This window comes from Macrotis lagotis, chromosome 5, assembly GCF_037893015.1.
Source record: "Macrotis lagotis isolate mMagLag1 chromosome 5, bilby.v1.9.chrom.fasta, whole genome shotgun sequence".
Taxonomy (NCBI): Eukaryota; Metazoa; Chordata; class Mammalia; order Peramelemorphia; family Peramelidae; genus Macrotis; species Macrotis lagotis.
The window spans coordinates 242,919,035-242,935,163 of NC_133662.1; the positions used below are offsets into that span (position 1 = coordinate 242,919,035).

The following is a 16,129-nucleotide window of genomic DNA, read 5'->3' on the forward strand; positions in this document are numbered from 1 at the left end:
CTTAAAGGAAGCTTTGATTTATGAGAGGCAGGGGATAGTTGGACTAGATTGATTTAGCTGGACCAGTAGGAAAAGGGGAGTAATAAATTAACAGGCTGGAAGCAGGTTGAGGGAGACTTGAAGTGATAGAAGGGTGTGTATTTGATCCCACAGGAAAGTTTACAAAGCAAGAAGAGTGGATATAGAAGGAAGAGTCATAACGCAAGAAAACCCATGAGGCTACTACAAGACAGTGGGCAAGAGAGGAAGGTGAGGAGGGCAGAACCAAAGTACCAGTCATATGGTCAGAGAAGTGGGCTGAAAAAAAGAAATGTGGAAAGAAAACTGTCAGAACATAGCAAATGATTTGAAATGGGAGGGGAAGGAGAAATGAAATGAGGATAATAGTAGAGTCAGTAATCTAGGTGCCCTGAATAGAAATAAGGGAAGTTCAGAAGAGGGCAGTCCCCCATGCCTCCAGAGGTGGCAAAGTATTAGTTTAGCTCAAAGATAATTAATTATAACTTGCCTGAGATCATGAAAATAGCCAAGATAATATTTGAAATCCAGGCCTTCTAAACCCAAAAATCAAGATTCTCTTTCCATAAAACCATTTAGCCTCTCCAATGTATATAATTAACTATTTGAGATGTTCCACAGCCAAGTTCTAATAGATCGAATATTCTCTACCATCTTTTTCAATACTCAATGTCCAAGGTGGCCAGAGATTCTTAACGTAAGAGTTCATGAATTTATCTGATTTCCTTTGTAATCCTATGTATTTTTGTTTATGAATTTAAAAATAATATTCTGAGGAATCTATAGGTTTCAACAGACTGCCCAAGGATTGTCACCCTCCAACTCCAAGGGACACAACAATAGGGCTCCCTACCTCTTAGCACATATACCACATTCCCCTATCAGTATCTCCCTATATACTTTTGTGTCAAAATGAATCAATACTTTTTAAATGACTTTCTAAAAATTAAACTTTTTAAAAGGGATAACTAACTGTATCTAGATGTCAGACAGTTGAAAAAATTATTGTTTCTTTCAAGCCAAGTGATTTAGATCTATTTTTAGATGTAAATTTTTTAGAACTAAATTAACTATTGCCCCCCCCCATACACATACACACAAATGACAGCCCTCTTTTAGAATGGGAAGATTCATGTACATGCCACTTATAATTCACAGGAGTCAAAGACAAAAAAGTAAATGCCAAAACAGGAAACATTTTCACAGAACTATTTTTAATTGAGGAAAAAAAACAAACAATTGTAATAATGAGTTAAAATACTAAAGCACAGCTAGAGTAAAACATAGATATATTTTCCATTAAAAGGGATTTGGTAATAGCTAGAGAATAGGAGAATAAGGGAGTCAGTGACTCCACAACCTCCCCACCCATAAAGGAAAACTAAATTATAAGAGGAAATACTTGATGAAATTTGGAAAAAACAACTCTCTGGAGACCTTGGCTTCGAGAACCAAAGATTCGTTTGGCATTTAGAAACCTTCACAACCTGATTCCCACTTACCTTTCCAGGCTTGTTAATCCACATGATTCCCTCTGTGTACTGTAAGCTCCAGTCAAATGAGTCTGCCACCTTTTCCTCACAAGACAGCCTGCCTTAGAGGCTGTCTCCCCAGGCTGGAGTCACTCCTTTGCCAAACTCCTCTATCAAGAGCAACTTAAGAGTCATGGAGCCCTTATATTTACTTTGTGTGCTTTAGGGATCTACTTTTATCTGTACCTGTCTCCCTGAAAAAAAAAATACAATGAGAGAATCCTTTATTTCATTTTTTATCTATCTCTAGCAATTAGCACTGTGGCTGGTATACAGTGGGCACTCAATAAATGCTGATGAATTGATTCTTCAATCTGTAAGAAAGAGACTTGGAATGAGTGATGTCTAAATCCTCTGAAAATCAAAAGAAAAAATACTTTCAATTTCTGCTCTAGCATCCTGCTATCCCAAGCTGCTCCTGACTTTCCTTCTCCAGGAAAGTCCAACCCTGTAAGCAAGAGCAGCTACGATCAGCTCCCACCATTGGGCAAGAGGACCAGGTCTCATTTCTATAGCCCGAGATAAAGAGGAATCAATCACACACAATGGCAATATTAAAGGAACCAAAAAGCTAGAGTGTTGTAAGCCCAGCAGAGTCCCTAAAGCAAGTAATGAAAGCTGAGAGGGTCACCCAGATGTCAATATCTGGGTATCCTGAGGTTTGGATCCCATGGATAAGGGGTTTGCTGTCCAGAAGCATAAAAGGTTTAAGAGGGCCAGTCAGCAACCATAATTATCTGCTACCCTGATTTTTCTTTTTAAATTAAACAAAAAAACAAGTTGTTATTCAATTTTCTGTGTTTAGTGGAGCCACAGTCTGTCTCCACAGACAGACATACACATATACAAAAAAAAAAACTAACACAATTTTTAAAATCTTACAGCCTGTTAGGCATTAAAAATATAAAGAAAAAAGACAGTGTTGTCCCATGGGAGGTTCTATTCCAGTATCTAAGAAGAAGAGACTTAAGCAAAGGAGAGGTCCGAAGGGAGAAGACAAAAGGTTCTAAGACGAGGTGGCACTAGAGATGAGTCTTAAAGAGATTTCAAGAAAAATAGCAATCAAGGCCTGCCTCAACCAACTCAACACAATAACACTCCGTTATGGATGACACTTAAGTAGAGGAATATAACATTATGCCAGACAAATATGGCAGATCTAAATGAAATGGTGCTTCTAGAGATCACCTCTTAGTATTCTTCCCAAAAAGTAATCACCAGGTATTAGATACTGCACTAAGCACTGGAATATAAACACAAAATGTTCACTAGTCCCCTTCAAGGACTAATCATTTTAACAGGGAGTGATAGCACTGTCTGACTCTGGTGAGTCATCAGAACTTTCCAGTAATGGTGCTGATTTGATTATTGTTCCCAAAGTCAGAGGGGGGGGAAGAAGAGAGTCAAGTACCCTATAATATACTCTGAAGGGACTTGTGATGACCTCAGATAGGTTTGGGGTGCTTCAGAGAAGACAGAGGTTGAAGTCTGAACATAGGAGCATGAAATAATGGCTGCACACACAGGTATTTTGAAGAATGGAAATCTTAGGGGTTTCTACATTAATGATTTATTTGCCTTAGTCCAAAGTACTCAGACCCATACACAATATAAGACAATAAAGCCAAGCCCACTTCCTGCTAGTGATGATAGTCAGGTATTGGTCATAAGGGAGGGATGATTAGAAGTCTTTATGGGTGAATCTGAAATGTGACTTTTCACATTCATTCTGAGTCTGTTTCCTCATCTAAACAAATGAGATCTTAAAGTGAATGATCTCTAGATTTCTTCTAACCTTGTTTCTGTGACTATCTCAAGAAGTAAAATTCTTTAAGTGAAAAGAGTAAAAAATAATTTAAACTATGGAATTTCATTGTGCTCACTTGAACATAAAATGAGGAATCTAGAAGGCAGAATCAATTTATCCTTACACTCAACAGTAGAACTACAGGACTAAGGTGGATACCTGGGTTTTAGTCTAAATGTTTAAATGTTGATCTAATGAAAATAATCTTCTTGATATACTTTCCTTCTTTTCTTAAACAGATTTTCTTTAGACTTTGTTGTCATTCAGTCATGTCCAACTCTTCATGATCTCATTTGGGCTTTTCTTGGCAAAGATAATGAAGTAGTTTGCCATTTCTGTCTCCAGTTCATTTTACAGATGAGGAAACAAGCAAGCAGGGTTATATGACTTGCCTGGGGTCACACAGCTAATAAATGCCTGAGACTAGATCTGAACTCAGGTTTTTCTGGCTCTAAACCCAGCACACTATCCACTAGCCTATCTAGCTACTCAATTTTAGGTTACTTACTTCAAATTTTAAAAGTATTTAATTCTGTATGGTACTGGTTTGGTTGGTTTTTTCATTCTCAAGGAGGACAAAAGTGACATCACTATACTGACTGAAATTTTCCAGGTTATATGACTACGACAAGGGTATGTCAAGATGCCTCCACTGTCCATGGCCTTGGCCTTTGAAGTCAGGAGGACACAGGAGTTCAAATCCCACCTCAGACACTTGACTCTTACTAGCTATGACCTTGGGCAAGTCACTTAACCTGACTGCCTCACATCCAGTAGTAGTCCTGATCCATATCTGACCACTGGACCCAGTGGAGAAAGTGAGGCTTGTGGACCTAGCACAGGCCCCCTCACTCAAATTCAATTCATGTACTTGTCATGGCATCACCTCCCCTGATGTCACGTTCTTCGAAATGATGAACAAACATTAACAGTCCATGTCCATAAAGGAAAACAAAAAGACTGTGCTATGACATTTTCAGAGATAATGTTGGATGACTTTTAATGAAGATGAAAACATTATCAACATTATCAAGGTCAGTTATCACACAATTATCTAACTTGAAAAATCTACAAGACTAAAGTGGAGCAAGTGTGAATGCATGATTTTACAATGGTTCACTTAAGGCAGCCTATGAGGCTGAGATGCAGCAAAGTATAGTGCTAACTGGATGCTCCATGAAATTTTAGAACCCTAAACAACAGTTATTATCTCACTCTGTATATGTATCAAATTGTTCCTTTAATCCCTGCCACCCATGCTTTAAATAATAAACATTCCAAAGATTCATGCCAATAAAAAGGACAATCTACTTCCAGTTACCTGGATTAACCCAAAATGACAGTTGTGAATGCCTGTTTATTTGGTTAAGAAAATGATTTCTGGTCCAATTGTGGATCAATTCTAAATAAATTGATACATAATAGCATATTGACCCAGTGGAAAACAATGGCCAGTCAGCTTAGACTTGTGTTCCAAAATAATGGTTAATACCCTGGGAGTGAGCTCTTCAGACTTGAGCCTGCAGAATACATACACATGTCCCAATGAAAGGCATTTGTCAAACAATCTAACATTATCCACCTCTACTGGGTACCTTTCAATATGAAAAGGTCACATATGCCCTAAATTTGATTAATTTGGCACTTTAACTTCCTTGAAGGGATAAAAACCCATTGCTTTCAAATGGGAGTCATTTATTAACAAATGCCTGATCAATGCCAGAACTATGCTAGACCTTGGAGATTCAGGTACCATCACAAGCTTTTGTCCTCAAAGTCCTTACATTCTATAGGGGAAGACATGAACAAAATAAGCATATACAAAACATATGCAAAATAAATTTAAGTACAAGATCACTGAGGGAGAATTTTTTTTTTAGAACTAGAAATGGGTTTTATTTTCTCACTCCCATACTTCCAAAACCAAAAAACTGGATTAAGTCATCTGAGGCTGTATTGTATTTCTTAAGTTTTTTTAAATATCTAATAGGAAGTTTACAAATAAATTTGCCCCAAAAATATTCATAGCGGCCCTGTTTGTGGTGGCAAAGAATTGGAAATCAAGTAAATGTCCTTCAATTGGAGAATGGCTTAGCAAACTGTGATATATATATATATATATATATATATATATATATATATATATCTTTGAACACTATTGTTCTATTAAAAACCAGAAAAATACTGTATACCCTAACAGCAACATGGGGGGTGATGATCAACCTTGATGGACTCACTCATTCCATCAGGGCAACAATCAGGGACAATTTGGGGCTGTCTTCGATGGAGAATATCATCTGTATCCAGAGAAAGAAATGTGGAGTTTGAACAAAGACCAAAGACTATTACCTTTAATTTAGGGAAAAAACCTGATATCTTACTGTCTGATCTTGCTATCTATTACATTTTATGTTTCTGCCTTAAGGATATGATTTCTCTCTCATCACATTCAATTTGGATCAATGTATAACATGGAAACAATGTAAAGACTGGCAAATTGCCTTCTGTGGGGGGTAAGTAAGGTAAGGAAGTAAGATTAGGGGAAAAATTTTAAAACTCAAAATAAATAAAAAAAAATTTGATCCAATAAAAAAAGGAAAATATGAACTGCCCCAAGTAGAAACTCAAAGGATGTAAGTTTTTTTTCAAAGTTGAAGGCATGAAAATGCAAGACAGTATGTCTTAATCCTCCTGCCCCTAAAAAGTCACTTCATAAAACCACAAAAGACTCTTCTTTACTAACCTTCAATTGGCCTTAAAGTATGAGGAGCCAACACCATCAGGAAAAGTCTGCTCTAAAGAGGTGACATCTGAGTAAAGTTCTGATGAAATCTGGAGGCAAGATTTAGAAAGGAATACATGCCAGGAACAAGGCAAAGCCTGGGCAAAGGCATGGCAAAGGGTAAAGGACTAATGTACAAGATTGGAAAGACAAGATGGAGCCTGATTTTATTAAGTGCCAAATGAAAGAGAGCTTTAAATCTCCTTCCCTTTTAGCTTTGAACAAAAGAGTAATCAGAACCTACTACTGCTGCTTGGCATCTGTCACAAAGGAGGACAAAGTCTGGGGAAAATGCCCTATCCCAAATATCTATCTATAGTGGCAGTTTTTATAGTAACAAAGACCTAGAAACAAAGTAGACTCAATGGATTAGGGAAATGTTTTAATAAATGGTATTAACCAAAAAAGTACTTAATTTACTGAATTATGGGAACCACAGAATACAGAAAAAGTATGGACCCATATGAACTAAAGCAGAACAATGAAAATAATACACAATTAATAATGGAAATGGAAAGAACAAAAAATTGAAACAATGTGGGTACTTACTAAAATGACCAAGCTTATCCACAAAAAGAAGTGAGAAGATGAACTTCCCTCCTCTGAAGATGCTGGGGGGAGAAAGAACCTGGCTATGGTTATGATGGTCTCCACTCATGTGCTAGTTAACTCTTCTAAACTGTTTCCCTCATCCTTTCCTTTTTTATTCATTATAATGCATGGGTCATGGGGTGGCTAGGTAGCACAGTGGATAGAGCACCGGCCCTGGGTACCTGAGTTCAAATCTGGCCTCAGACACTTAATAATTACCTAGCTGTGTGGCCTTGGGCAAGCCATTTAACCCCATTTGCCTTGCAAAAAACAAACAAAAAAAAAAACCCAGATTTCCCCATTATTAATGATATATGATATCAAAGAGTTAGTTTCTGTTTAAGAAAATAGAGCCATATGTAATAAATTCCTTGGGCAAGGCTGTTATTCCATATGGTTTAATAATAATAACAATAATGATGATGATGATGATAATTTGGAAAAGACTGCCTATCCATAGGCTTAAAATGAACCAAAGTCCTGGTACTTAAAAGGGTAGATTGATTATCCATGGTGAGTTCCTGATAGTCCTGTTAACACTCACTCAATAAAGAGAGCAAAGCCTATAAAATACTAAAAAAAAAGTCTAAAAAAATAAAATTCAAAAAATTACTAAGTCTATTTTATAGACTAAAATATAAATATAAAATAAAATATAAAGGCTAAAAAAATACTGAAAGATCTAAGAGCCCAGACTATTTTACTTTGAAGAACAAGACGACACAGGATAAAGGGCCAAGAGGGAAGAAAACTTAAAATGGCTATGTTTAACTTCAGAAGTCACAATTTGAGGCAGCTAGGAGGCGCAATGGATAGTGACCTTGGTTAAGTCACTTAACCCCATTGCCTTGCAAATAAAAAAAAAGAAATCATTCCCATGGAACAATTTATAAGACTGAAGCTCTCTACACATAGTATCCCTTTCCCCCATTGGTCTTACACCTTTGCCCAAAAGAATAATCATAAACTTGCATTAATTAAAATGACTCACTTCATCTTTACAAATAAAAATACCCAGATTTACAACAATAAGTAATTTCTTAAAGTCTAAACTGAAATAAAAAATTTTTAAGATAGCTATCATTATGCTTACCCTGGTCCTTTTTGTCATGGCATTCCCACTACTTGATATATAGTAAGTAATTAATACATGCTGTTTGATTGACTTTAAATAACACAAAACTAAGGAACACAACTTCACAATAACCCATTGCATATTTAATGATAGGCAATAAAAAGTCAATAATTTTCATTACAAGCACAATAAACTTGTAAGTGGATCTATTAACAAGCAATCCTTCAAACCATCTACAAGGCAGTGATCATCTTTAGTGTTCATAATCATGCCCTTAAGGCACTGGTAAGATATTCAAGCACCTTTAAAATACAAGATTAAGTTATGTTCTGCAGTTTTAATGCTGTGCTGAAAACTAGGAGACCATGGTTTGTCTACATGGCAATGTTCTAGATCAGAAAACACTATTCACTTACAATGCTGGCCAGATTTGAAAGCCTTCCCAATCTGGTCTCCCCGGTGCTGGCATTCTCAGTTCTAGTCAAACTGCCTACCAGATGATCCACATTCAATACTTTCATTTCCAACCTCCATGATTTTGCACAGGTTATTTAATATCTGCCTTGCCTCCTCCTAACTTCCAAACTCCTTACAAAGTGTCCCTTCCTTTCATGATTCTCTCATATATTAGTGCCCTCAAACTTCAAAAAAATTACTGTTTTATACAGCTCTTCCATTTACTTACCAATACAGGCTGTAACCCCCAGCAAAAAGGCAGGGATTGTTTTCTCCTTCTAACTGAAACCTACCAGTATAGGTAGCTAGGTGGCACAATGGATAAGAGCCTTGGGAGTCAGGAAGACAGGAGTTTGAATCCAGTCTCAGACATTTGGCAACTTACTTGCTGAGTGACTTTGACAAGTCTCTTAACCCTGAGATTGCCTTGCATCTGGGGCCCATCTTCAGCTGTCAAGATTCATATCTGGCCACTGAACCCAGATGGCTCTGGAGGAGAAAGTGAGACTAGTGACTTAGTAGAGCCCCCCCCTAACTCAAATCCAATTCATATTCTTGTCATGGAATCGCCTCCCATGATATCATGGTCTTCTTCAAAGACAAAGGACAAACATCACCAAGATAAGTAAAATAATGCTTGACTGACAACTGAGTGCTTTGCCAAATTAGTCATGTGACACTACCCCGAGTCTATTGCACAGGGGAATGAGATTCCCAAATGCTAACTGATTTTCCATATTAACTTTTATACATCTTACATACCAAGACATCATTATATCTAAAATTCATTTTCGAAAATGCATCAGCAAAACAGCTAGGTGGTGCAGTGGATAGAGCACCAGCCCTGGAGTCAGGAGGACTTGAGTTCAAGTCCAGCCTCAGACACTTATTACCTAGCTGTGTGGCCTTGGGCAAGTCACTTAATCCCATTGCCTTGCAAAAAAAAAAAGAAAAAGAAAACATATCAGCCATGTTACCCCCATGGGACACAAACTAACAAGACTAGTAAGAATTATATATAAACCACTTAAATGCTACAGGATTTAAAAGTAGAGATTAGATTGCTAAAACTTGTTCAGACTTCAAATTCCCCCCCAAAGGGTGAACACCTTCAAACTTTCATGTTAACTTTTGATTAATAATAATAAAGAAGCAGTTATTTCTTTACCTCAATGCCACCTAAGGGAATCACATAACCATCAGACTTCATTGCCAAGGGAACCCAGTTCAAAGGCACAGGTTATATTTCCTGGCATACACCGAACAGGATCTGGACAATCCCATTAACTGATTTGTCTCTACTGGGATATCATCAACATCAAATAAATGATTATGCATTTAAACCATATTAAAATATATATAAACAGCTTTACTAAATTATGCTTCATCTCTAAATTCAAGATTACTATTAAGGGGGAGGGGGTTAAACAATGTACACACACAAGTTATTTGTTGTTTATACCAGGATCATAAATAACTGACCAATGGTAAATTCTGGCTAATATAGAAGTAGCAGTACCCCAACAAAGGGAAGGACACTGAACTTATAGTAGCATCAGACCTAGGCATAACTAAAGCATGCTTCCATGGACAAATGGAAATACCAATATCCAGTACTGAGAGAATCTGAGTCTCATGGGAAAGTAGCCAGAAGTAACTAAAGGGTCCTTTCCAAAAAAAAGGGGAGGGAGGGCATCTGAACTTGTGCCATTCATGCCCAGCTGTGGAAATGCTTCTTTACAAACCAGGTCAACATGGACATAACCAAACTGAGAAATCCCACACTATTGCTATTAGCTAATGCAATACAGTTTTTCACCTATTTGTTCTGTATTTAACCATCTCACACTGTCCAGACTTATTCATTGAAATAACTTACTAACATGAATTGCAACAGGAAACAAAATATAAGAAAACCTAACTAGCTTCTGGCTAACTTTAATAAGTCCTCCATAGCAGTGCATCTGGGTACCGTGCACAAAGGCAGTAGAGTTTGCTGTCAGTCATTGGGACTGGCTTTAAAAACCCAAGAGGAGTTTCAGAAGGTATGCAAATGCAGTTCATTTATTTAAGACAGATTTCAAATCTGACTATAAAGACTGCCTTGGCAACTGTGAGTGAAACTATACTAGCTGAGGAAAATATACACAAAGAGGGATAAGTTGTTAATCAAATGGAGAAACAGCTCAGAATTTAAAAATAATCCAAAGGAAGTGTTCTTTTTAGTCTCCTGTTTTTTTTTATTTTAGCGACTACTTTTTAAATGTACTCCTCTCCAACATATTTCAGTCACCTGTAGGTAGCATTCTAAGCACAGCTGAGACAAGAAGCTTTCCTACTCCTGTGCCAGTTTTTCCTGAAGACATCTAATTAACATCCCATCCTTACTCACCATAAAGGCAGTAGTATCTCCAGTCTACAAAAGGAAACAGAAGCAGAACAGCGAAGTGCCTTATTCAAATGCATAGTAAAACCAACTGTGAATCTGCCTCCCCCCTACACTCTCTTACTAAATCGAGTGTAACAGATTACTAGGGTTTAAGGGATGTCGATGACAAAATCTGTAGTATGTCTACATTGGTTTCCTGAGGTTTCAGCTAAATAAATCCCTAGTTGTGACAAAACTGTAGTGCCAAAGACTGGATATTCAGTCTTTAAACACAAATCACATTCCTATTAATAGGAAACTTTTACTCTTTTGGAAAAGGGGAAAGTATTTGAGTTCTTTGTAAAGTATTATCAACCAAATTATAAAGTTAAAATTGTAATCAGTTTCCTAAAGAAACAAATGCACAATTAAAAGTACCTTATAAATACAAATGTTTCATACTGCTCATTAATTAAAGATCACCCACATTTATTTCTGCCTTCTCATCCTTCCTCTTTGTGAAAACTCACAAATTTGATTCATATCCAACAGTTATAGTTTTATATTTGCTGTTACAAACTCTTGTGAAATTTGAGAACAGTCTTTTCAAAATCAAGCTGGGAGTTTCACTTTACAAAGAGATTCCAAAGAAACCACTGATAACTGAAGATACTGAACTCATTAAACAAGTTTCACTTGTCATGCTTTGGAGTGATATCATAAAGTGACAAATAGAAAATATACCTTACAGTTTTAAAAAGATACATGACTGTATCTACAATACAAGTCAGCAAAAAGTTAAGCCACTTCTTAAGCAGAAGGAAGTCATAGGCATGCCAATAAGTAATAAGAATTTGTCCAAGTGCTTGCTTGCTATCATGTAAGCTAACAGAAATATTAGGATTTAGAGGGAGAAGGGTCTTAGATCATCTAAGATCCTTTATCTTATGCAGAGAGCAAACTGATTAAATCATTTTGTCCAGCCATACACTTAGTAAGCAGAACAGAATGAAAACTGACTTTAACTTTAGTAAGAAAGGTACTGGTTACTGAATTTGAGGAAGGGTAGGTACAAGCTGGGGTGTGCAAACATCAGAAATTTAATCTTGAAAATGACCCTAAAAGTCATTGAATTCAACCCCCTCATTTTATACAAATGAAAAAACTGAGGTCCAGAAAGGTTAGAAGACTCATCCCAGGGTCACACAGCTCAAGAACACCAGAGATAAGATTTGAACTTAGATCTTTTTTTACTCCAAGGTCAGTGCTCTGTTCACTAACAGCAATCAGACTGAAAACCATCCCTTATTGTAAAAAGGAAAGGGAAGGGGGAAGATGTTTACCTTCAAGAACAATCTTCAAATGCCTGAAGAATTATGAACATTATTCAGAAAGAGACATAAAACCAGTGAAAAGCAGACCTGAGAATTTCAGCTCAACATAAGAACTTCCCAACAATTAAAAGCTGTAAAAAAATTAATAATATAAAATGACCTGGCAGGAATCCTTTCACTCACCAGAAATCAAACAGAGGTTTGCTATCAAGGAATCCAGGCTTTTTTCATCGCTCAAAATGGAGGGGATACTTTATTAAAATCCTAAGTAAGCCTCAAATTTGACTAGCAGCAATCCAAATACAAACTACAGAAAGAATAGCTATCAAGTTCCTAAATGTTCTAAGGCTAGGGACATAACTGTCTACTATTTAATTCAAACAGCAGAATGGAAACTATTTGGGATCACAAAATCTTGTCTAACCACCCAGAATAGTAGCCTCTCTTAAACATTCAAAATGAATCCATTGTTTATTTCTTTGTTCTAATTCTTTAAAAAACCTATTCTAATTCTTTAAAAAACACTTTATTCAGAGCTCTTCCCTAAATACTACAGAAAGGCTAGAAGTGGTTTTGATGTCAAAAGGAAGAGCTTCCAATTTGAGGAAAAAATAAATAATCACTGGTGTAATAATTTTCTGCAACAGATACTTAGACAAAAGTTCCTGTCCCTAGGTCTAGCTTATAAAGAATCAACTATATCCAGACAAAAGAAGGGAAAACCAAAAGAACAAGGGGTCAACAACTAACCCTCAACAGTGAACTGGCCACCCAAGGTAACATACCAAGAGGGTCAGAAAGGTGCTTATAGCCATTTTTCCAGCTAAATAGAAAGTCAGATAACTGTTTCCATTGCCTAAGAAATGTGAAAAGGTAAGTGAAATCTTAGAAGGGGATTCGTTTGGATTTTTTATTTCCTTAGGCAGAAAATCTTATGCAAACCATATTTGCTTATTAGGCTATTATTAGGGTTTCAAAGTCTTAAAAAAAAGTCTTCCAGTCTGTTTCTAAGGTCAGAGAACACATGAAACCACCAATCTAAAAATATTCTTTTTCGATTTACCTCCCTAACAAAGAATGGATCCAAAGAATTATCCCTTTTAGTACCACAACCACCTACTACGGAAATCTTTGAGTATTGACATATTCAAACCATGGAAGGATGTTTGATTTAACCTTCAGGGAGAAAAGGCAGGAAGTGGTGCTAGTCTGTCTACTTCCTATCTGCAGTCAAAAATTGTCCTGTTTTCTGGGGGATGGGGGGGGGCTTAGGGCTTAGTTCCCCTATTTTATCTCTAACCTGAAGAATGAAGTAATAACAAAAAAAGCATTTCAATTTCAACAGAGAAATTCAAATATATTGGTCGGGGCACTGCAGGGAGGGAAGAGTAAGGAGAAAAGTGGGAGGAGCACCGGATCTAAGTCTTCAGATGGACAGATGGAAGAACCAGGTTCTTCCCATTCATCCCAAGTATAGAGAAGGAAAATTTTATTTGCATAGCAACCAAGAACCTCAGGATCCATCCATTTTGTGGGGATGCATACATATCTTCAATTATGATTGTTTCTCCCCCCTCTTCCCCCATAAGAGCTATTACACTGAGCCTGGAACATATCAATGACAAAGGAAATCTATACATTTGTGAACAATTTAAGGCACTGATCCACAAAGGTAGAAATATCCTCACCCCTTTTTTGATTTGCTTATCTCCCAGCAATCCCCTTTTCCACCTTAGATGTGCGTATTGAACAATGTGACTGACCAGCAACCTTAGTTTGTTTTTTTTTAATGGCTTACAAGGTACCCCTCATTTATTTGCAAGATCCTATTTTGCCCATTCGGACTCTGGATTACAGCTTAAAAACTCCTAGAACTTAACTAAATAGGGGCATGGAAGCTAGTCCCCCCCCCCCCCGTGAGCTTTTGAAAAATATCCATTAGTAATTTCCTATTTTCTCAGAAGGAATGAATCAAGAATTTATATGGGGTATAAGAACGGGGGGAGGGGACTCAGCAGCCTTAGTTTAGGGCCTGAGCATATAGTAGGCGTTTAATAAATGGGCATTGCGCGTGGCTGGGATCTTAAATGGCAAAAGGACGCCATGTGGGTCCGGCAGGGCCGGTGCTCTTCCCCCTCGGCCACGGGCCCCCCAGTGTGTGCGGAGGCTGGCCGGGGGCGTCCCACCCACGGGCTCCTCCTCGCCGAACTTTCTGTGGCGGAAGCGGGGGGCCGCTGAACCTCCCAAACTCCGGGGTCTGGGGGCGATCCCCCCACAGAGAGGGCGGCTGCCCCTGGGGGGAGGGGAGCGGGCGGGGAGGCGGGGCTCCGGGCCGGCGGGGGGGGGGGGGGGGGGGGGCGCGGCCCCTCCCCGGGGAAAGCGCCCCGACACAAAGACCCACCGGTTCCCGCCGCCGGCGGAGGCCCCGAGGCCTGGCCTGGCCCAGGCGGCCCCGGTTCGCGCCCCGCGGGGAGCCGGGCCGGGCCCGGGGGAGGGGAGGGGAGGGGAGGGAGGGGGCGCGCCGGGCCGGCCACGCCGCCCGCTGAGCCGGGGGGCCCCAGAGCCCGGGGGGGGCCAGAGCCGGGGGCACAGCCGGGGGGCCCCAGAGCCGGAGGAGCCCTAGATCCAGGGGGACCCAGAGCCGGGGGCACAGCCCGGGGGGCCGCAGAGCCGGGGGTCCCCAGAGCCGGGGGGGGCCCCAGAGCCGGGGGAGCCCTAGATCCAGGGGGACCCAGAGCCGGGGGCACAGCCGGGGGGGCCGCAGAGCCGGGGGGCCCCAGATCCGGGGGGGGCCCCAGAGCCGGGGGCACAGCCGGGGGCCCCGCAGGCCGCGGCTGCCGGGCCGGGCTCCTTTGTGCGGCGGCCGCCGCCCCGCCTCGGGCCTCGGGCCCCGGGCCCCGGGGGAGCCGCCGCCCCCCACCCGCCATCTTCCCGGGCGGCACGCGGCGGGGCGGGGCGGGGGCCCGGGGCCGGCGAGGAGGGGCGGCCCGGCCCCCCGCGGGGAGAGGCCGGCGCTGGCTCCCGCTCCCGCCGCCGCGGCCGCGCCTCCCCCTCCCCCGCCCGGGGACTCGCCCTCCCCCGGCCGCCATTTTACAACCAGCTCCCTCCGCCGCGGGGGCCCCGGCCGCCTGCCCACGCGCGGCCTGGGGGGGGGGGCGCCGGCGGCGGCGCGCGGGCCCCGCGGCCCCGCCGCCCCCAGGCCCCGGCCGCGCGCCCCGAGCCCGCCTTCCCGGGGCCGGGCTGCGAGGCGCCGCCGCCGCCGCCGCCGCCATTTTGTCTCCTGATCCTGGCCTCTGTGGGCGGCGGCGGCGGCGGCCGCGGCGGCGGCGGGGCCGGGGATCCCGGCCGCCCGCCCCTCCCCGGCTCACCGTCGTATCGCTCGGCCTGCTCGGCCAGTTTCGCCTGGTACACCAGATCCTCCCGATCGTCCATAGCGGCGGCGGCTCCGGCAGGGTCTGCGCGACGGATGGCAGCGGATGGCGGCTCCGACTCTCTTGTCAGCCTCTCGCTCGGCGTCCGGGCAGCAAAGATGGCGGCGCCTCGATCCGGGAACTTCCGCCTGCGCACGCGGACAACTGCTCAGCTCTATGGCAACGGCTCCCTGGCAACTGGCGCGGGGGGCGGGGCCGGGCCCGGGCGGAGGGGAGGGGCGGGGCCGGGCTCCGCGCCGGCGGGGCGGGAGGGGGGCCGCGACCCCCGGAGGAAAAGCGGCCCGAGGGGGGTCGCCGCGCAGACTGGGGGGGGGAGGGGGCGCCTGCAGCGCGAGCCCCCTCCCCGGCCCGCCGCCCGGGGCCCCGCCCTCTCCCCTCCCCCCCAGGCCCGCGGGGGCCCGACCCGGAGGCGGAGGGGAGGCCCAGGCCTGGAACCCCGCGGGCCCGGGTTCGAATGCGGGCCGGGCCCGGGCCGTGGGGCCGGACCGGGGCCTTGACTGGCCAGTGGGGGAGGGGAGGGATTGGAACCCTGACTCCCGGGGACAGAGCCCGAGGCCGACCAACTCGAGGGGTGTCTGGGCCCCCCCGGGGGCGTCCCTGCCAGGGCGGGCTGTGGGTGGCCGAGGTGACGGGGTGAGGGGTGCGACGTATCCGCGCTGTGTCCGTGGGAAACGGGAATGGCATGTAGGAGCCGGTGGGACATGCGTGTGGCACGGATGTGGCATGGGTGACGTG

The 16,129-nt window shown here is 42.6% G+C and overlaps 1 protein-coding gene across 2 annotated transcripts in view; it reads right to left on the bottom strand.

The window, feature by feature from the left end:
- Positions 1-15,525, bottom strand: part of YWHAE (tyrosine 3-monooxygenase/tryptophan 5-monooxygenase activation protein epsilon) — a 37,817-nt gene extending 22,292 nt beyond the window's left edge. The window contains exon 1 of one of the 2 annotated variants that reach the window (XM_074189167.1): positions 15,332-15,525. In XM_074189167.1, coding sequence (XP_074045268.1) covers positions 15,332-15,395 — 64 coding nt within the window. In that variant the 5' untranslated portion in view covers positions 15,396-15,525. The remainder of the gene's footprint in view (positions 1-15,331) is intronic. The other variant, XM_074189166.1, reaches the window with a different exon arrangement.
- Positions 15,526-16,129: the final 604 nt, after the last annotated feature.